A 22,368-nucleotide genomic window follows, 5' to 3' on the forward strand; every position below is an offset into this window, starting at 1 on the left:
AGCTTTTGATTTTGATGTAGTCCCAATAGTTTATTTTTGCTTTTATTTCCTTTGCCTCAGGAGACTTATCTAGAAAATATTGCTATGGCCGATATCAGAGAGACCACTGCCTGTTCTCACTCCTAGGACTTTTTATGGTTTCAGGTATCATATTTAGGACTTTAAATTTTTTTAGTTTATTTTTGTGTATGGTGTAAAAAGGTGGTCCAGTTTCATTCTTTAGTGTGTAGCTGACTAGTTTTCCCAGCACTGTTGAAGGGACTTTTTCCCATTGGATATTCTTTCCTGCTTTGTCGAACCATGTAATTATGTTCATTTCTGGCTTTTCTTTTTTTTTTTTTTTTTAAGATTTTAAAGATTTTTATTTATTTGACAGACAGAGATCACATGTAGGCAGAGAGGCAGGCAGAGAGAGAGAGAAGGAAGCAGGCTTCCTGCTAAGCAGAGAGCCCAATGCAGGGCTTGATCCTAGAACCCTGGGATCATGACCTGAGCTGAAGGCAGAGGCTTAACCCACTGAGCCACCCAGGTGCCCCTTGGGTTTTCTGTTCTGTTCCATTGGTCTATGTGTCTATTTTTGTACCAGTATCATACTGTTTTGATTATTACAGTGTTGCAATGTAACTTGAAGACTGAAATTCTGATACCTCATGGCTGTTTGGGGTCTTTTATGGTTCCATATAAATTTTAGTATTATTTCTTCTAGTTCTGTGAAAAATGCTATTGGTATTTTGATAGGGATTGCATTAAATGCATAGACTGCTTTGATAGCATAGATGTTTTAACAATATTTGTTCTTCCAATCCATGAACATGGAATGTCTTTCCATTTCTTTGTGTCATCTCTGAATTCCTTCATCAGTGTTTTATAGTTTTCAGAGCACAAGTCTTTCATCACTTTGGTGAAAAAACAATTCCTGTAAATGGAATGTTTTTCTTAATTCCTTTTTCTGCTTCAAAGAAGCTTATAAGAGTGGGGAAGGCAGTTATTATATGTTCCGGCTAGGAAACACTTTAGTTATTACACTGTTGTGGGGTAGATCAGATCGCCCCTCATATTTTTGAATTGAAGAAGAATTTGACAATGTTATTACTGCTGACACAACATAATAAAAGAACACTTTTGGTAGCCTGTTTTAGAATGGGCAAATCAGAGGACCAGAAATGGCCCAGTGGTGATTCCTTCGTTGTAGTGGGAAACAGGGAGGCCAGCAGATCACTTGGCGTTTCACCAGGGTCGCAGTCTCTTCTGCCTCCTGGCCCTGAATGAGTTGAGGTGGGCTGCCTTCAGGCAAAAGGCCCAGGTCTGATTTCCCAAGCCAAACACACCAAAACAAACAAACAAACAAACAAAAAAAGAAAGCGTTTGGGAAGGCAGCATGATATGGGGCTTAGGACACAGGATTTGCAGCCTGAAACTTTTGGCTTGAATCCCATCTCTGCCTGTAAGAACAACATGACCTGGAGAAGTTATCTAACTCTCTAGCATCACAAGCTGGGACTGATTCTAATTTTCGGGGTGTTTTGAGGATTACCTGATTACCTACCTCATGTAGGCGAAAGCCCATCTTTCACTTCCACACGTGTGATGTCTGACACGCTCACTCAGTGAACAGTAGCTGTATAATTAGCACTGATCAGTTAGTGCTTGTCGTGTTCCAGCGCCAAGAACCCATTTAAGCCTTATCAGCCGTTCTTGTGGCAGTGTTACTGTTTTTGCTGTTTTAGAAATCAAGAAAGCAAGGGAGCTGAGAGGGTAAGTCATTTTCCCCATCTTGGCCGGCATGAAGGTGGTAGAGGGAGGCTGTGAGCTCAGAAAGTCTGGCTTCAGAGTCCCAAGTGCTCGACCGCCACGCTCTCCTGGGAACAATGATTTGTGTGTCTACATTTCTCCCTGTCCCCAGGATGGTTTGGAGTTGTGCCCCAGACTGCTGCCTCTTCATCTCTCGGCAATTGCTAAAGGAGAAGGGAGGAGGCTCTTTGAAAGAGAATTGAAGTCCAAGCACAGGCAGGCTCATGTCATGTCGGATAGGAGCTAGGTCCAGCCAGCCTTGGCAGTCGTGGGAATTCAACGCTGCGGCAGTCTTCCATGCATACCAGGGAGTCTCCAGGACATCCCTACGGAGAAAACAAAACAAGTCCTCCAAAGCTCCTTTTGACCAGGTCCAGAGCAAGATTATTCACAGAACTTCTCATTATCTTCCTCCCTGGCATCCATAAGACACTCTGGAAGCTGTGGACCCTTCTGTTAAGGTCTAGAAATGATGTTAAAATCTAGAAATCATGGGGATCAATACTGAAGCCAAGCCTAAACTTTGGCCGAAAGCCCAATATTACAAAAAGGGGACCGAAAAAGAGCGAAATGTGCCCTTTCCTGTATTTTTCCTTGCATTTGAATTGCTTCTTCCTCCCCTTTTTGCACCTGACAAATGTCTTTTTGTCTCATGAGGCCTTGCTCAAAACCCACACCTTGGGAAGCTACTTTTAGCTTCCCTCCAGCAGGCCGTAATCCCTCCTTCCTCTGACGACTCCTTCGTGTACTGGCCCTTGGACCTGGCTTTCAAGTAGAGTTATGCGTCTTACCAAGCAGACTTTTGGCCACTCAGAGACAAAAAATCCTGTCTCCTTCATCTTCAAAAATCCTACACAGACTCTGGCAAAGAGTAAATGCCAAGCAATTATTTGGCTTAAATCTTAATCTGGAAGTATAGGGATGCTGACCTGTACACGTCCCGTTTTATTTTGTTTTGTTTTTAAGTGCTAATTACATTTATTTTTATTGACAATGTCTCTCAGTATATGGAATTCCCAAGTTACCATGTGCCCCTTTCCCATTCTCCTCTCTGAAGAGCCTTTTTTATTTTTGAAGAGCCTTCTTTTTTGAGAGGCAACATAGGTCCCATTTGAATCACTCTCTGGCATAATAAACAGCTCAACAACGTCAGTCAGCCTCTTAGTCCTTTTGTATGAGGGGAGGTGAAAAAATCGTGCAATAGGTCTAATAAAATGTTTTTAGTAAATTTTGCTTTAAAAAACTCAACTAGGCTTTCAGGCACTCATTTAACCCCTTGTGAGGACCATCATTATTTAGGCTTACGGCATTGGTCAGCCATACACTTAAAGACGGCTGTTTCCACAGAGGCACACAGCACAGTCAAACATCTCATTTTGCTCAAATAGCGGTGATATTTGCTCACACTTCTGAGAGGAGAGCCCAGTAGTTACAGAGTCAGAGTCACGGTCATGGACCGCGTGGGTCTAATTCGAACTCTGCCCACAAACAGGGTACACACCTGTGCCGCAGTCTCATCACACGGATATTGTAATAATTCTTAGCAACTCATAAGGATCTCCTGAGCAGTAAATGAGCAAATCCAAGGGAAAGTGTTTAGAGGAGCATCGATAAACCTAATCAGCATTTTTCTCCAACATGACCAGGGGGACAAGACCAGCTATGGAATTCCAAGTTTGACATCCTTGCAGGGCAGGAGTCTGTGTAAATTCCCACCGTGAATTCATATACTTACTTCCTTATTTTCTAGGCTAGCAATCCCTCTCTTTTGAGGCCATGCAGAACACACCTAATCTCTGATCTTTTCAGATGTAGCCAATATTCATGCTTAGAAAGCTGAAGGGTCTCACTGCTAATCCTGTGTGGGTGAAAGAACAGTCCGCCTAAAATGTCAAGAATGAAAATCTCCGTGCACATGAGATAGAACAGAGGCGACAAAGAGAATACTTTGCTGTAAATAATTCGATGTGCTCTTTAACATTCACGTGCACTAACTGAAAAAAAAAAATCCTAAGAACTGTTAAGAAACGCAGCAAGTTGCCAGTGTCTTTTACTAAATGCACTCATTCACAAAACAAGAATCTTGAAAACAAAGTTATTCTGGAATATTCTTCTAGTACTATTGTGCGGAGAAAAGAAAATCTTTGATTTGAATGTTCCATTTGGGGTACTTTCAACATTTATAAAGTGGCGCAGTTAGAAGAATGAGATCAATTAGGAGAGAATTTGTTCTGACACACTAAATTTAAAGAAAAATTATGACCTATTTTGACAAGCACAGGAAATGGCTGAGGAGTCTGATTTCATGGAAATAAGAATGTAGTCCTTTTTCAAGGGACCCCCATTCTTTTAAAGATCGGGGTTTAAAATGTCCATTTGAAAGTTCATCTATGTAGTGGAAAGCGTACTCCCTCCAGTTGGCAGCGAAAACTTTTGCCAAGAACTTTTAGCCGAGAAGTTGGCTAAGCTGGGTTTGGTTTCATTGTATCCTAGGCGGGCTCTAACATACCAGTGACTAATGTCCACTGCTGTTCATTACAGGGTGACAGCGGTGGGCCCCTTGTTTGCGAGCGGCCTGGAGGACAGTGGACATTATTTGGTTTAACGTCGTGGGGCTCCATCTGCTTTTCCAAAGTCCTGGGGCCTGGAGTTTATAGCAATGTGTCCTACTTCGTCGAATGGATTGAAAGACAAATATACATCCGCACCTTTCTCCTGAACTAATTCCAAAGATGATGCCAGACTTTTGCCAGCTGCACTCAAAGAAAATGGCCTTGTCGACTGTGGAGAGCTTCCTGCAGAGAGCTGTCCAGAAGCACTTTTCACGGACAGGGATGCTCAGCGGTACACTGCAAATGTGCATGTTTGTTTTGGTCTAATTTTATTCAGTTTTTTCAACTTCAGTTTTCTCTTGCTTCAAGTTTAATGACAGTCTTTAAAAAAAAAAAAAGCAAAGCAGATTTTGTTCTTTTGCCAAGCCTAATCTTGACCATAGCACAAAATAATCAGCTCCCAGGTGGTAGGGTAGGAGGTTCTAGAAAATTCTCTTTATTCCACTGACAAAGAGGACATCGAGATCCAGGCTGACTAATCTTTGCCAGCTTTTGTTTCTCAAGCACAACAGCATAGTGGCAAATTTCAATATTAATATTGGAGACTTGCTTCTGATTAAGAGCCAAGATAATTTACATGCTTAAATTATTTACTATTACTCAAGTCTGCAATAGTTCTGAAACCCTATGAAAGACAGTCTGAGGTAGAAGACAAGCAGCATCTATTTAGGTGGCTAAAATGGTAAGACATACTGAACACAACACTGCTTAGATACCAACACTAGCATTTAAGATGACAGGACTGCACGTTCTGAACTTAACTCAAGGATGTAACTTTACAGAGGACTCTTTGTAGAACCTTCCCTAGACTGACTGAGACCTCAGTAGCTAGAATATTCCTGGGAAGCATTTTGTTTCACCTGTGTGACAATGAATGGAGATTGAACTTTGCCAAAGGAGAACTTGCCTTAGTCTGGAGAGATTCAGTTTTTGAAAACAAAAATTAAATTGCACCCAACCTCCGATTCAGTATTTTCCAACTTTCCTGTGTTCGCCCATAATGATAAAGTAACGGAAATGCCTCTCAAAGCGCAGTTCAAGCTGGCATGGAGTAAAACATTTTCTAATTTGCCTTGAAATGTGTTTAATATCTGATGTTCTCACATGCTTTTAAGCACTAGGCCACTTTATGCCCATCAATTTCCAAAGTAACTAGTGGTTAAAAGTATTTTCCTTCCCACTAAAAAGCTTCAAAATATAAATTGTCGCACATACGTAATTTAGTTAGGCATCCATTTTGCAACATCTAAATGCCTTGGGAACAAGGAGGATTCCCCACTAAACTTCACCAGCACCCCGGACTGCCTCAGCATCCCACACAGAGACTTACTGCGATTTTATACCTGTGTTTTTGTACTCTTTTCTATGTTTGCACATATTTCAAATTCGAGAAGTTGCCTTGACACTTCGCATGTTATTCATCTCCTGTTCTGGAGTTTGTATAAACCTCCTGAGAATGTGAAATTCAGCAATGGAATTAGGGTCAGGATTGTGTGAAAGTGTAAGAACACATGTCCGTTCTGTTATAGTTCTGTTAAGTCTGTACCTATACTTCACGTAAAACTGTCAGCCTTCCTTCACTTATGTTCAGGCAAGTATACCTACTGTACTTATTCTGAATAACCCGAATACAGAGCGCCTGGGTGGCTCAGTTGGTCAAGTGACTGCCTTCGGCTCAGGTCATGATCCCGGGGTCCTGGGATCAAGTCCCATATCCGGCTCTCCCTGCTCTGCGGGAAGCCTGCTTCTTCTTCTCTCTCTGCCTGCCGCTCTCCCTGCTTGTGCTCTCTCTGTGTCAAATAAATAAATAAAATCTTTTTTTAAAAAATACCCTTAATACAAATAAAATGGTACAGTCTTTTTTCTTTTTTTAAATGGACATGGAGCATGGATAATAGCAAGTTCCAGAAAACCATGCTTCCTACTCTCATAGCTGGCCTCCAGCCGCCGACCAATCCAAATTTACCTGTCGTGACTCACTGTCACGGAACACACTCTTTCACTTTAGGTGATGGACGGTTCTCTGAATGAGAGGTTCCTAATAGTTCCAAGTCCCTTAAGTGTCCAAAGAAGACTTTAATCCTGGTGAGAATGCAAGGAATCTTTCATGTCTAGAGTACATTTTGGGAGCCTGATACAATAATTCTTTCACAGGTCTTTTGGGGTAAAATTACGGCAAAGTGTAAACTAATAATCAACAAATAGAATCAATCAATAAAATGTCAACTATTAATAAACCATGAATCAACAGGAACTATGATACTATGCTTGTCCCCCAAAATTCGGTAAAATACACGGAATACCAAAACACAACAGATCCCATCAGCTTGGGTAACTTTGCGTACAAGTTATTTACCTGTGAATGAGACCATTTAAAGGCTTGATACAGATCTCAAATCTCTTTCACCCAAGGGCCAGGTATGTTTCAGAATCCAGAATTTTTCAGAGTTTAAAAAATACAATTTAGCACCCAGTAATAAAATACATCTTTATAGCAAAATATCTGGAGAATTACATTAAATAGCTTTACATCTGTTTAGGACATTGAATTTGTGCCTAATTTATGAAAAATTTTTCAGTTTCAGAGCTCTTGGGATTTTGGAATTGTGGGTAAGAGACTGCGGACTCATAACACAAACACTCAAGACTTCCTTCTACTTTTACGTTTGGGCACTTGACATCTGCGAGATTGACTTTTTCCCCTTGGTCCTCTTGGCTTGTTCTTTTTACCTTTAGATTCTAACCCTTTATTCACATTCAGGGAATGAATGCCAGCTGCTATCGGGATAACAGATGACAGGACACGACTGACTTTTCCATTTAAGAAAAGGCCATTACAATATTCTGGGAAAAGGTGGGCTTTGGGATTTTCCTTCTAAGCTCTGGTACCAATTACTGCTGGGCTCAGTCATATGTATAGAAGCAATGACAGTTTTTCGTACACATGATTTATTAAACAGTTTATCTTAAAAAATCATTAAAGAGAGCAGAAAGCAACCTCCAACAGCCATGTGGGATTTTGAAAGTTCTAAAAATCAGTCTCTGTGAAAGACTATTTGCAGTAATATCAGACAGTTACCAAAAAAATGTCAGACCAGGACAAAGAGGCAGGAGAAGATGAAGCCCTGAGGATAAGAGATGAATAGTCATAAGACCTTGATACAGACATAGAACATCAGCATGGAGATTTCGGGAAGGAGATTCTGGGTGGTTAGTGGCTGACAATTTTCAGATGAATAGATACTGAATTTTAAAAGAACTCAACAAAAATAGATGATCTTGTAACATCTGGGCTCAGTTGGTAAACTAGTCTCTCTGTTCTAACGAAAGCCAACACACATGATTTACAAGAGCAACTAGCTTGCTATCAACATTCCTGTCCTAAAAAGTGTTTAAAAACAAAGTTTTCTAAGAACCTCATGGAATTCTGCTGAGAATCACCTGCATTAGTCTCAATGCATAATATCTCATTTTTAAAGGTTACAACTCTGGAGACCTAGTAAGGTAATGTAAAGACTATGAACCCTCAAAATGGTCTCTTGAAGATTGTTTTCAAACTGATTGTCTCATTTTGATCAGGCTATTGTAAGTTTCAGAATACAGGAAATTGCCAAGTGGGCTACAGTAGGCTGATTGTGTCTGCCCTATTAATAGCCTATGTTTCTCAGTGGACATCTGCACAGAGACAGACCTCATAAAAGGTCTTCTCTTGCCTGAAAGCTGAGAGAGAAACATATTCCTGCCGAACCCTGGCACCCGTCTGCCCCATCCCCATGAAGACCCTGCCTCAAGGAACACCGAAATGAGCAGAGGTCTGCCTTACGTGGGCAGTCAGATGACCAAAGGCATCTTCCTGGAGGAAATAAAAAGTTATTAATAATCACCACATTTTCAACAGTAGAGTTACTACTCTATTTTAGGTACATTGTCATTTAAAGGGCTCTTTGGAGTTTTTCCTCTGGAAATTAACCATTTATAACATTTTTATTTCCATGTGGAAATCTCTTCTGCATTCTAACGGATCTAAAAACTAGTTTTTGTTCATGAGAGAAAATTCAGATTTATGTCTGCTCACTGAACGCGTTTCCCTGGAATCTGAGATCTCCCAATAAAATAAATATATCTCAAATGAATCCCTTAAGAATGTCTGCACATCTAAGACAAAATGCTTTTACAAAATCCAAAAAGTTTCATAAAAGCATTTGATTCGGAATGAAATATTTCACCTCCCTAAACTCAGTTCAGGCCCAACTGCAACCTCTCTAATGTATCTACAAACATACAAGAAAGGTCATCACATTGGCTTTTCTGGGCACAGAAGAATCTTCGTGTCCCTTAGGGAAAAAGCCACCTGATTCTTGCTTGATAGAGGTGCCTCTTCAAAGTCCCTCTTCCAGATTTGAAGGGAGACTTGTCACCCCAAGGAGGATACCCTGCATTTTTTTTTTTTTTTTTTTTTTTAGCCCTCTGAGGTCCCCGCCATCCCTGAGGTCTTAGTTTCACAGAAGTCTGAGTCCACGGGAGTTTCATGTACAGAGAAGCTTCCCTGCTCGACAGCACAGGACGGTGCTGACATCATCGCCAAGGGAGCAGACGGGCCAGACGTGGCTCTCTTCTCTGACTTGGCAGCTGAGTGGTCAGCACACTGGGATGGTGCGCGGCCCAGCGTTCCAGCCCCTCTCCACTTCTTGAGAGCTTCAGTCCTCTCCTCTGGAGTCAGTCTGTCCAAGTGCTGAGCCCTCCTAACTGGAGATGGAAACAGGGATCCCTGAAGAACTCGGTATGTAAACCTAGGTTCCAAAAAGCATCACAGAATTAGAGTCACCGCAAACGCGTCATGGGACACAGCAAGTACTCACCAGCTGGGAAAAGTGAACTTTTCTAGGGCTCCTGGGGTACATCACTGCACACTTGTCCCTTTCGGTCCCCGTGGGCAGCGCGGACGCTGGACAGCACCGCCATCCACCCTGTGGGTCTCCCACCCATCTGGGCCATTAGATGGGGTCCTCCATGGGGCTTCCCGACACAATCCCTTCTCTTTCCCTGGTGGCCGCTGAGGTGGCTTAAGGGATCCATGTCACAGACCTAATCTCCGCCTTTGGCTGTCCAACCACAGGGCTGTCCTCCTCTCCAGAGCATATTCCCAAAGCCAATCTCATTTTCACAACTTTTGAAATCTACAAAGGCAGAGAATTTCTCAAATCTAATTTCTCTGGGTTTAATAGACTTACCCTCAATCTCTCTCTCTCTCTCTTTTTTTTAACTCTAAGCAGCAAGAAGAGACCAGGCCAGACTTTCAACACTAAATATCCAAGGTCATGGTTTCCAAAGTCTGCTTTCCACATAACAGGAAAACCCACTTCGGCTAAGTTTTCTGCCACTATAGTGCCCAAATCCCCCTTCCCTCAAATTTCCAGCAACACGTCCCTCCTTTCTTTCGGACCCCTCACCGGCGGTGCCTGTGACATTCGCATTTCTAGCAGCAGCCTGTTTAAGGCCATATATGTATTTTCTATGAAGATATGGTTTTCGCCACCTGTGCTGCTGCTCACTTCCTCCTGAATCTCCATCAGCAGGAACGTCGATATCCATGTCATTCTAGAATTTTTCCATCATGTACCTTTACACCCTTCCAGTCCCTGCCCGTTACCCAGTTTTAAAGCCACCTTCACATTTTCCAGCATTTGTTAAAACACTGGGGGTGACCATCTTTCTCCCAGTGGGCCAGACAGTAATGTTTCAGGCTAAGCGAGCCAGATCGTGTCTCGGTTGGAACCATTCAACTCTGTTGCTGTAGTGAAACTCAGCCAGAGATAATACATGAATGAGTGTGTCTACAGTTCGATAGAACTTTATTACTTTTAAAAACGGGCAGCAGGCCAGAGGTGGCCTGTGAGTCAGTTCATCAACTCTGTTCGAGAATAATCTAAAATCGCCATTTTGACTCTCATACCCAGGTTTAGAAGGTAGAACAACTAGGTGGCACAGTGTTTCCAGCTAAAAAGATAAATGTTATGAGAGCTACAGATGAAAAAACCCATGCATACTTCCTCGCCATCTCCATCCCATACAACACTAGACATTCAAGTGAAACTAAAATGGGAAAGATAACTCAGACACAGGAGGGACGTTTTCAGTGCTGCCAGGCTGTAGAGAGACTACAACTTGTCTCTCAGTACACATCCTCCCGTTTCTCTTTTTAGAAAACCTCAGATTTTCGCCACTCTGACTCGACATACTGAGGTCCCAGTTAATGGGCTATGGCAATGACGTGCGGGTTCTGGGTCATGCCATTACGAAGAAAAAGAAAAATCCACAGAGGAGGAAATCTGCTCGCGTTCCGTTTTCTCTCCTCCTCCCTCCTGCAGGCAGGGATGTGGGGGAGCTGGGTGAGTCATTCATCTCCAATCGTGCCAACAAGGGCAGCACCCGTGGGAGTTGGCAGAACAAAAAGTCAGAGGAAAGCATCCTCAGATAACCCCGTGGGTGAAGCGGCTCTGTCTCTGGGGAATGGCAGCCCGATGAGAATTTTCCATGAGAGAGAAGTCTCTCTTCTGGGCTGCCTTAACTCTGCTCAAAGAGTTCAAACCCATGCCCTCACGAGGATGCAGACGGATTTCGCTGGTGCATGGGACGGTCTGCCATCCGTTCCTAGCAGTCACCGAAGCCCTCCAAGCCTCTGACCTCACTGCCTCTCTCACGCGGACAAAACCCCGTACCTGGGCAGAAGGGCGACGCAGGTTGTGAGGACACAAACCAGGTAGAACACGGGGTCCAGCAGGTGCTCCTGCATAATCCAGTAGGGGTTGGACGGCGGATTGCATGTGACGCACAGGGCTCCGAAAACCAAGGCAAAGAAAAAATAAGAGAACAGGCTGCCCGCAATGACCAGCATGTGGATCCAGGTCTGCAAGACAGGAGAGGCGGGGAAATGAACACTCTCACCCACTGGGCTCTGCGTCCCCACGGAGTCTGCTCTGTTGAAGGGACCACGTGTCTGAGCAATGAATGAACGGTGTCATAACCCTTCGTGAGCAAAACACAAAACAGCGAGGAGATTCGAGCACCTTCCATGGAGAGTTCACACCTCTGTTTCGATTTTGTAAAACAAAGTCCAACGCCAAAAGGTTACTTTTGATGATGATTCTATTTTATATTGTTCAATGCACCAAGAGCTGTTTGGATTCTTTTTTTTTTTTTTTAAATACTATCACTAATTGGCCTGTATCTTCATTTAGGTAGTATTCCAATCCTCAAATGTTACCCATTCACCTGGCTAGTAGACATTACTGTTGTTCACCGATATTCTAATTTCCTTCCACTGTAAGCATCTGGAAGGATCGCATTTCCTCGCCCCCTTGAAATTAAGCATGGTCATGCACCCTGCTTTGACCAGTGAAATGTGAGTGGAAGGGACATTAACAAAAAGTTCATGTTAGGGGGCGCCTGGGCGGCTCAGTGGGTTAAAGCCTCTGCCTTCAGCTCAGGTCATGGTCCCAGGATCCTGGGATAGAGCCCCGCACGGGGCTCTCTGCTTGGTAGGGAGCCTGCTTCCTCCTCTCTCTCTGCCTGCCTCTCTGCTTACCTGTGATCTTTGTCTGTCAAATAAATAAATAAAATCTTAAAAAAAAAAAAAAAAAAAGAGTTCACATTAGACACGCAGAGGAGCTGGTGCGCAATTTTTCATGTTGTCTCCTTTCTTTCCATGATGCCCAAGGAGCTCTTCCTTGGGGATAATTCCAGACGGTAGAGCTACAAGACACCACCTAGGCCACTGAGCTGCCCCCTCAGGGGACAACTGCCCTGGGGCTCTGTGGAACTTCGGCCAACTTTATACGAGCAAGAAACAAATCTTTGTGTATTACACCTTAACCCAGTTACCTTCGTTATCTACTTGGAATTTTTCTTAGTGTTTTTCTGAAACTGGCTTCCTATTTGAGTGACTTCATTGAGAAGGAAAAGCGGATCACTACCTTAAATGTGGTATCCCCATCACCTGTCATCAGAGTGCTGAGTCTAGAGTCTGATCTGTGTGACAGAGGGAAACGGACATAACCCGAGGTACGAAAGAGAATCACGTTCACACGTGCTCTTTAGTGGAGGGAAAGTACCACCTAAAATCGTAATGTATTCCCTAGGAGAGTATGTTATGCTTTTGGGGGGAAGCACTGCCTTTATCATTTTCTAAGGCTAGAATTTTCAAATGAGATCCAAAGTTCTCCTTTTCCCTCTTCACTTGCGAAGTACTTCCCCTGGGTAGGTCTCTTCGCAAGTGACACAAACACTGCTTTTTTTTTTTTTTTTTTTAAATAAAATGTACAAACTGCCCAGAAAATGTGGGCTAACTCCTGATAATCATCATGCCTCTAAAACGAGGATCTGTTATTTTTTCTTTCTTCCTCAAATGTCTTTCCTTCTCATTGAACCCTACTGCCTGATTTTTTTTCCCCCTTAAGATGGATTTTTGGCAAAGGAGACAGCAACTTGCCGGAGCTGAGCATTTCCATAAACGGATACAGTCACAGTCAGGAGGCTCCGGGTGAGAGAAGACGGGGAGGTGGGAGGCGCAGACGAGCTGAGGAGCCGGAGCATGAGGGAAGCCGCCTCACAGCCTCAGAGTGGCTGACTCTTCCTCACAAGGGATGTTCGGAGGCTGTGAGCACAGGCCTCCCCGGGCATGAGAAAAAGGGCTTAATGATGCGACCTTGACCTAACAGACACTGTTCTCCTGGGCACCTGACTCACGCTTCTGCTTCCTAGTGAGGCTCCCCGGCACCGTGCACGACGTCGCCACCGCTGCCCTCCTCTAACCAAAGCCTGGCCCTGAAGCTGAGGAGACAGAATTCTGTCCCCAGGGATGAAACTTGGGGCACCACGAGGCAAGGGCAGAAAGAAAAGGATGTCAACCAAGTCTGAGCAGAGCAGGGCAAGCCTGCCCACTAGTTTGTTCCCCGGATGTCTGGAACCACTCTGGTTCCTCAGGATGGTTTGGTTTGGTTTGATGATGGTTCTTCAATATATTTTTAATAACTTTCCTATTTGCTCAGATTGCTGTTGCTCACAACCAGTGAACCTAACCTGACACTTTATGTGCTGGACCCTTTGGAACACTACTAAATGTCAGAATCCATGACAATTCCTTAGGTAGTGACCCAAAGTGCCTATAAAACTGTATAAAATTAAATCAAACTGATATTAAAACAATGCCCAATAATTTAGTTCTAGAGTTCCCTTTACTCTCCCTAGATGATATTTCCAGATTTTTAACCTTTTACTGCACTTTAGGCTGGTACACTTTGATTACAGCAGGTTATAGCAAGGCAAGTAGTGCCAAAAATATTCTTTAGAAATTATGACGCTTTAGAAATGATTATAATTTTATAATACAACTGTACCTAACATTTAAACTATAACCTCATTCAGCTATTTCTGTTTGAAATGCATTCACCACCAGGAAGGTAAATATACCCCAAAGACTGGTTAGTCATTTAATCATTTGTTTATCTGTTCAAACATTTTTGAGTACCTACTGTGTGTCAGTCCGGTCCTAGATTCTGGAATATGGTGATTAGCAAACATGAACCCTGCCCATCACAGAGATTATAGTCTAATACAGAAGACATGAGTCAGATACTCACATAACTGATGAATAATAAGAAATTATTATTGGGGTTATATAGAAAAACAAGAGGATGGTATGAACAAATTAGGTTAGGGAAGGGCTCTTGGAGCCATTCTTGCTGAGACCGAAAAGTATAAGTAAGCTGGGTCAAGTGCAAAGAACCAAGGGAAGAGTGAGAATACTTCCCTCAGAAGACATGACAAATGCTAAGGACCTGATGTGGTCATGAGCTCACTGTATCTGAATCGTTCAAGGAAGGACAGTGGGGCTCCAGCCCATGAAAAATTGGAAATGTGACTGGAGAGAAAAGCAGAGGCATCACTGCATGAAGTCTTGAAGGCCAACTTAGGACTTTTTCATTTTACCCCAAGTACAATGAGAAATCACTGAAGGACAGCAACAAGGTAAGATTTGTGTTTCAAAAGGATGATTCCGGTTGTTTTGTAGAGGATGGCTGGAGAGTCTAGAGTAAAGGTGGGCGGGAAGTCTAAGGGGCTGTAGCAATGGTCCCAGAAGTGGCTATAGCAAAGGCAATGGGTATAGCAAAGGCAATGGCAATGGAAACGGGTGATGGGCATAAATAATCACAGAGGTGGTTCATTCTCCAGAGATGGGTGGAATGTTCTTCATCCGCAAAGGAAGGTTCACAACAAAGCTCTCACTATCTGAATCCTACACATTAGCTTTGCTGCAGAGAGCTACCAAACAACCATCTTGATGAAGAGAATTAACTATCATTAAGTCAGCAACAAGGTTAAAAAAAAAAAAAAAAAGACCTAGATTTAAATGAGTGGTAAACATTCTGGAGGGAAGAAAATATAGTTTCTTTTTGTAACATGACACAAAATTTTGTCACATTTTATTGTGATAAAACCATCACTTATATCAGTATACGAGGATTGTGGCACAACGCCTCTCTTTAGTTGAGTTGAAAGGCATCAGCATGTCCTCGAAGAATGTTGGTCATTGAAAGGTAATTGTTTCTCCAGCTTCACTCATGCCTCCTGAACCAACCACCAAGGATACCACCAAGGGGCCAGGTATTTTCCACTTTCCTTGGCTATACATCAATCTCAACATAATGGTACTCAACAGTCAGCAAGAGAGCCGCCATGAATCACCCTTCATATTTGGTGTCATTACTCCTCTCGTAACCATGTGTCTTCTAGGCATTTAGGGTTTAGCACAGTCACTGCTAATAGAAGACATTTCCCCAAGCAGTTTCAGGCTATTTCAGAGGCAGGAAAACCACTCACCAAGCTCTTGCTCTCAATCACCAGGTGGAGGATAATGATGAACAGCGCGGCTGTGTTCAGGGGGTTTCCAAATGCAAAGATGTCAATGTCTGAGCCCTGGTAGGTCTATGAAGAGAGGACAATGGGCGGTGATCTTAGAGATACTCAAACACTCAGTGATCTTGGATACACAAGGTTCACAACAAAGCTCCCACTATCTGAATCCTACACATTAGCTTTGCTGATTGATCTTGGATACTCAAACACTCAGTGGTTTGAGTATCATCCCTTTGCTTTATAGCTCAACTGAGGATGGAGTCCCTTCTTCAATGTTGCTAATAAGGGGTCATTTAGGAAACACTTGAACATTTCTGAAAGAGACCGACTCTTGCGCCATCTTATCTTTGAACTTTTCAGTTGAAACGCCTCTTTATCCTGAGCCGTAATCCATCTTCCTAGAAACTTTTATTTACACTGCTGGCTCTTGAGGTAGAGAAAAATATCAAATATTTCCCATTTAAGAGAGCTGCAAAACCCCGAGGCAGCTATTTAGACTATCCTGAGGGGCGCCGGGTAGCTCCGCTGGTTGAGCATCTCTTTTTCCTCAGCTCAAGTCGTGATCTTGGAGTCCTGGGATCGAGCCCTGAGTTGGGCTCCGTGCTCAGCCCAGTCTGCTTGGGATTCTCTCTCCCTCTGCTTCTGCATGTGCTCATTCTCTCTCACTCTCTCTCAAAAAGAAAAAAAAAAAAGGCTAACTTAAGTGTATATCTCTGTAAGTAAATATCCCCTCCTCTCCTATGTATATGTCCTCAAGTTCTTAAAGTTTTCTTCCAAGGACACCATTTTCTACTCGCTCTCTTCTGCTTACCTTCAGATTGCCTTATCTGCATTCCTCTTGAAATGTAGTATGCCCAGAATACTCTAACGAGCAAATTCAAGTCATTTTATTTAAATAAAGAACTAAAGAAGAGAGGTTATTAACTTAGAAATTATTAGTTTTTCACCCATCATAATCAAACCAGTATTTTCTTCTGGGTAAGGGGTATATGCGTGGGCAGTTAGATTATACTGCTTTGTGTCTGTTTTTTGCCTGAATTTTAAAATTCATTTTTTAAATTTTTTTATTTTTTAAGATTTTATTTATTTATTTGACAGAGAGAGATTACAAGTAGGCAGAGAGGCAGGCAGAGAGAGAGGAGGAAGCAGGCTCCCTGCTGAGCAGAGAGCCCGATGCAGGACTCGATCCCAGGACCCTGAGATCATGACCTGAGCCGAAGGCAGCGGCTTAACCCACTGAGCCACCCAGGCTCCCTAAAATTCATTTTTAATACATGTTTTGTCACATTTCTTCTATTTTTCACCTATAAAACGGGGTTTTTTTTTAGTTTTAAAAGACTATTTATAAGAACTTATATTTAATACTACAAAGATCATCCTAGTGGATTGAGCCCAGCACTCCCTAATAACTGATTTCATATTCTGACTTGGCTTCTCTGATTTTGACTCTTCTCATTACATGCCTGAACTCAATTTTATCCAGGTCATTTACAAAAACTATCAAGCAGCCCAGGGCTAAAAAGAGATTCATGAGGAGTCAGCTATGTACTTCTCTCCAAGTTTAATCCATGGTCTAACATATTTGGGGGAGGACATTATAATTTAGTAGGTTAATGATCCATTTGACTATATGAACAAGATACCCTAAAATATATCCATTCTATATGCTGATACCAGCAACAAAGAAGCATCACCGATTCATTAATAACACACACTTTAAGTGAAAAAGGACTCACGTAGTAAGGCACAAAAAAGCAGACCAGGCTTTGATAAAAGGCATCCAGCAAGGTGATCCAGAAGGTAAGGGGTAAGTATGCCTGAAAATGAAAAGAGACATTGTGGAAGGATTAACAAGAGTCAAAGCAAAGTCAAGGAACAACAGAAGCCAATAATTATTTTTGCTTCTCTGAGAAGATGATTATATTCCTTTATTCTCTCACTCACAAAATAGGTGGGATTTGTGAACAATGGTAGAAGAATATGGTATGGCGTTGAATAATAGGTTAAAAAAAAAAAGGTCCATGGAGGACTTCTCTTCCACTGATGTCACTTTTATCACTGGATCAACCTCAAATCTACTTGAAATAGGGATAGTAGTACTGAGTTTCCGTTGCCTGTTGATCAGAAAGTGCCGTTTCAGAAACTACTCCAAACCCATCCACTTCTGTCTCCCATTCTCCTTCACCAACAACTCTCTTTATGAAGGACCGAATAACCACCTGACTTCTTTGCTGCTTCTCCTATGCCTAATCCAGTCTTCTACAGCCAGTCAGAAGGTTCTTAAAGGTTATAAATCAGGTCGTGCCATCTCCCTAATTAATCAAAATGACTCTCTCCAATGCCTCCAATGACATCCCGCTGCATTCCAATACAATGTAAGTTCCTTCCCACGGCTAGTAATGTCTTGGAGGATCTGCCTGCTGGAGTCCCTGCTCTCCAGGGTCCCACACTCCCATGCTTACCCTCATCCACTATGATTCTACCACGGGCACCTTCTGTTCTTCAAACTTGCCTGACCCATTCTTTCCCTGGAACTTCCCCTGTGCTCTCTCTGCCTGGATTCTTTGCCCTGGACCTCCCACGTGACCCGCACTTCATTCCCGTACCAGCTCCATCTCATCCCAGACCGGTCTAAGAGTTATGCCCATCCCCTCAGTTACTACCATGGCATGTGTAGAAATCTCTCATCATCATGGGAACTAGTTTTATTTGTTTATCTAATGATTGTCCAGTTCTTTTAACAGAATGCACACTTTATAGAGTAGGGGGTTGATTTAAGTGATTAAAACAGTACCTGGTACATAACAAGTACCCAATAAATATTTGTTGGATTAATAAACTATTCCTAATAACTTTTCATGTGCTGAACTGCTTCTAACCAAAAGCGTATAGAAGAAAAGAGAAAAGTTCAAGTAGAGACATTAATCAAGTGATGGAAATCAGGTTTTCTTTATTCTTTTGGTGATCAGTAAATATTGATTGAGTGAATGCATATTTTAGAATAATGTTTGTTACTTGGGTTGTATTTGTTAACATTAATTTCAAAATCAGTTATTAAGGGGCGCCTGGGTGGCTCAGTGGGTTAAGCCGCTGCCTTCGGCTCAGGTCATGATCTCAGGGTCCTGGGAACGAGTCCTGCATCGGGCTCTCTGCTCAGCAGGGAACCTGCTTCTCTCTCTCTTTCTCTCTCTCTCTGCCTGCCTCTCTGTCTACTTGTGATCTCTCTTGGTCAAATAAATCTTTAAAAAAAAAAACAGTTATTTATACACTTTCTTTTGTGTTCCTTAAGTATTATATTCCTGCTTTCCTCAGAGTTCACATTTTAAGTCATGGGAGAAGGGAAGGATGGAGGAAAGATTTAGGTACCAGATGGGAGCATTTCTACTCTTGATAAAAATGGCTCATAGTTTTTAGCAACTGCTATTAAAACTACTGTTCAAATAAAGACTTAGTATACATAGTAATTCCTGAGATCCTTTTGGAGATTCCAACTGCCATAAGAAGTCAAACTCTCTCTTCACAGATGACGTCATACTTTATGTGGAAAACCCAAAAGACTCCACCCCTAAACTACTAGAACTCACACAGCAATTCAGCAAGGTGGCAGGATACAGAATCAATGCACAGAAATCAGCTGCTTTTCCATATACTAACGATGTAAGTGTAGAAAGAGAAATTAAGGAATCAATTCCACTCACAATAGTAACAAAAACCGTAAGATACCTAAGAATAAACTTAACTAAAGAGGTAAAGGCTCTATACCCTAGAAACTACATAACACTTATGAAAAAAATTGAGGAACACACAAAAAGATGGAAAAACATTCCATGCATGGAGTGGAAGAATAAACAGTTAAAATGTCTATCTTCCCCAGAGCAATTTACACTTTCAATGCCATACCTATTAAAATAGCACTGGCGTTTTTCAAAGAGCTGGAACAAAGAAATCCTAAAATTTGTACAGAACCAGAGAAGACCCCGAATCGCCAAGGGAAGGATGAAAAAGAAAAGCAAAACTGGGGGCATCATGTTGCCTGATTTCAAACTGTATTACAAAGCTGTGCTCACCAAGACAGCATGGTATTCGCAAAAAAACAGAATAGAGACTCCAGAAATGGACCCTCAACTCTATAGTCAACTAATATTGGACAAAGCAGGAAAAAACATCCAATGGAAAAAAGACAGTCTCTTCAATAAGTGGTTCTGGGACACTTGTGGACAGCTACACAGAGAAGAATTCCCTTGCACCATAAACAAAGATAAACTCAAAATGGACGAAAGACCTCAATGTGAGACAGGAATCCATCAACATCCTATGACCTCTTCGCTGACACTGGAAAACAGGTTTTCAAACAAAAGCCACCTCTGCCTGAATGTAGATATGTGTGCACAAGGATTCTGAGGCTGCTTTCAGACCCAGGAGGAAAACAGAGGGTTATGGATTCCTAGTGATATTTGCCATGGACAAAAATGGCAACACATGTATTATAATCTTAAGCTAGTCTTCTATTTTCATAACGTGTTCTTGGTCTTATTTCCTTCCAAATGTGAAATGGGATGACATTTCCTTGGAAATAGCCAATTGCCTTCTAAATAACAAAGTTTTATAAATAGACAAATTCTCCACATACGTTTTTCTATTCTTCAATAGACTGCACTTAGAATTTTAAAATCTATTCCTTAAAAAAAAAAAATCTCCTCATCCTCTGGAAAATCAAAGCAATGAGATTTGTTGATTCTAATATTGTTACTGTTACTGTTCCTTTCCCCTGTATTTTTTTTTACTATTTCCTCCTTAAAAATGATGGGACGTTTTATCTTTCTTCATCCGAAGGTTCATAAAAATCTACGCAGAAGAATGATCAAATGACAGAAGACAAGAATCAAAGGGGCAATCAAAATGCCACTGGACAGGAGAGAACAATGTGAGGATAAGCTAAAATTTAACTTCATCCTTCTGGAGGAATGGTAGTTGCTCAAAAAACCTACAGCAAAAATGGCAAAAGTGCAATTAATCTCCAGTCATGTCAGTAAGGGGACTCTGGAAGCAAAGGAGAGGAAAAGATAAATGAGAGGCTGGAGAGATGAGCTCATGGGATCTCCTGGAATCTGAAAGGGAAAATGTGGACACAAAGTCCAAGCCCAGAATGTCAACTGTGGATGAGGAGAAATGGCTGAAAGATGATTGCTTCTCGGGAGGGAGGCCTCTGCTGCAGCCTTCTCCTTAGGGGAGAGATTTCGTAACCCTGGAGAGTATATTTCATGACCCTGAAGGCAGGAAATAGCACAAGCATAAAACAGGATTTGTTTGAAGACCAAGTTCAAAGAAAGGACAACTCTTCTGGAAGGTAAACTCAATGAAACCCATGACCTTATATCAATAGCCACATGCTGGGAATCCACCTGCTACTACCATGTATTACGAAACTGGCCTGCTGGGTAGAACAGTGTATGCAAAGGATTGATAACAGGACTCAACAAAAGGAAACAGTGACCTCAAGTCTTCCAAGGGTACAAAGCAATCACGGTCTGTACAAGTGGGTTTTTAAAAACAAGCTCTAAAAACTTTGAAGGGCCCCCCTCACCTTTCTTTCCCCCAACACACTTGGAATTTAATTTAGGTCGGGGGTACAAGACAACCTTCATTAATATTAATACCATTCCTGGGGCGCCTGGGTGGCTCAGTCGTTAAGCGTCTGCCTTCAGCTCAGGTCATGATCCCAGGGTTCTGGGATCGAGCCCCGCATCGGGCTCCCTGCTCAGTAGGAAGCTTGCTTCTCCCTTTCCCACTCCCTCTGCTTGTGTTCCCTCTCTCGCTGTGTCTCTTTCTATCAAATAAATAAATAAAATCTTAAAAAAAAAATATTAATACCATTCCTGCATCCTGGCCTTGAACTGTAAGTCAGACCAGATTCCTCTAGGAAAACCCCATTTAGTTCCTTGATCTGAATGGACTGGATGATATTAAAAGATCATGAGAATTTCTTCTTTCCTGAAAGTTGGACGTGTGACTTCTCTGTGTTGGCTGTGGCAGGTACCTGCGGACATTAAGTTACTCCCCAGCCTGGAGAGGAAGTTCAAGTCAGAATAAAGTTAGACTGATGAAAATAAACACATTTTAAATTTGGGATTTCCTCAAATTTCTGGTTAATTTGGGGGGAGGGAGTAAAAATAATAATATTGAGAGCTTAATATGGCTGGGAACTTTTATCTTACTTGATCCTCATACCATCTCCTCAAAGAAATGAAAGTACAGGGAAGTTAAATCATTTACCAAGGTCACACACCGCAGGCCAAGAATTTAAACTCCGGCGACACCCGTTCTTTCTAACTGATCTGGGTCAGCGTCTTTAGAACAGTGAGTGCAGCCGAACTATAGCAGGTCTAATTTTTCCCTGCCCCGTACTTCTCCCCAATCCTTCTCCTTCTTCCCAGTGCTGTCCATGGGATTGAGCTCTGTCCTCAGGAACAATAAATGTCCCAGGCCTGGTCAATGACAAAATGATCTTTTTTATCAAGCCAATTTGAGCTGGTTTCTGTCACTTGCTGCTGAAAGGGCCCTGACTAATGGAGTCCTCCTCTCGAGAGTAGAGCATCTGATTACAATTCGGGGATACCTCAGCTTTGCTCACCTACAGGTGTCTATAGGGTCCTGGCCTTCCTTAGTCCCCATGATCCTGACCATGCACTTGGGAGAGCACTTTGAATTTCTGGCCATGGCATAGCATAGTGGAGGCAGGAGGAGACTGAGGGACTGAACACAGCGCCAGTGCTCTTTCCGCACCCCCGTGTAATGGAGGAGATGGTGGGCTAGAGATCCAGAGCTCCCCCGCACTGCCCACGAACTCTGTGACACGGGCTCATTCCTGAAGGCTCCTTTCTGTGCCTGACCGTCCTCGTCTACGAGGTGGATAACGATAGCACTTACGAGCAGGGTCATTCTGAGGATTAGATTTATGTATACCAAGCACTTAGAAGAGTGCCTGGCATATAGGAGACATTCCATAAATGTTCATAAGTGCTCTATTAATTACTATTAATTCTGTAGGAGA

General features: G+C 42.4%; 2 protein-coding genes across 2 annotated transcripts in view; one reads left to right on the forward strand and one right to left on the reverse strand.

The window, feature by feature from the left end:
* CORIN (corin, serine peptidase) overlaps window positions 1-4,726 on the forward strand; it is a 263,664-nt gene extending 258,938 nt beyond the window's left edge. The window contains exon 22 of the mRNA XM_044224366.1: window positions 4,333-4,726. Within this exon, the coding sequence (XP_044080301.1) occupies window positions 4,333-4,515 (183 nt within the window). The 3' untranslated portion in view covers window positions 4,516-4,726. The remainder of the gene's footprint in view (window positions 1-4,332) is intronic.
* Window positions 4,727-6,872: 2,146 nt separating this feature from the next.
* Window positions 6,873-22,368, reverse strand: part of ATP10D (ATPase phospholipid transporting 10D (putative)) — a 102,850-nt gene continuing 87,354 nt past the window's right edge. The window contains exons 20-23 of the mRNA XM_044226121.1: window positions 17,054-17,134; window positions 15,282-15,386; window positions 11,123-11,310; window positions 6,873-9,193 (exon numbers count right to left, since the gene is read on the reverse strand). Coding sequence (XP_044082056.1) covers window positions 8,863-9,193; window positions 11,123-11,310; window positions 15,282-15,386; window positions 17,054-17,134 — 705 coding nt within the window. The 3' untranslated portion in view covers window positions 6,873-8,862. The remainder of the gene's footprint in view (window positions 9,194-11,122; window positions 11,311-15,281; window positions 15,387-17,053; window positions 17,135-22,368) is intronic.

The sequence above is a fragment of the Neovison vison genome, chromosome 11 (assembly GCF_020171115.1).
Source record: "Neovison vison isolate M4711 chromosome 11, ASM_NN_V1, whole genome shotgun sequence".
NCBI lineage: Eukaryota > Metazoa > Chordata > Mammalia > Carnivora > Mustelidae > Neogale > Neogale vison.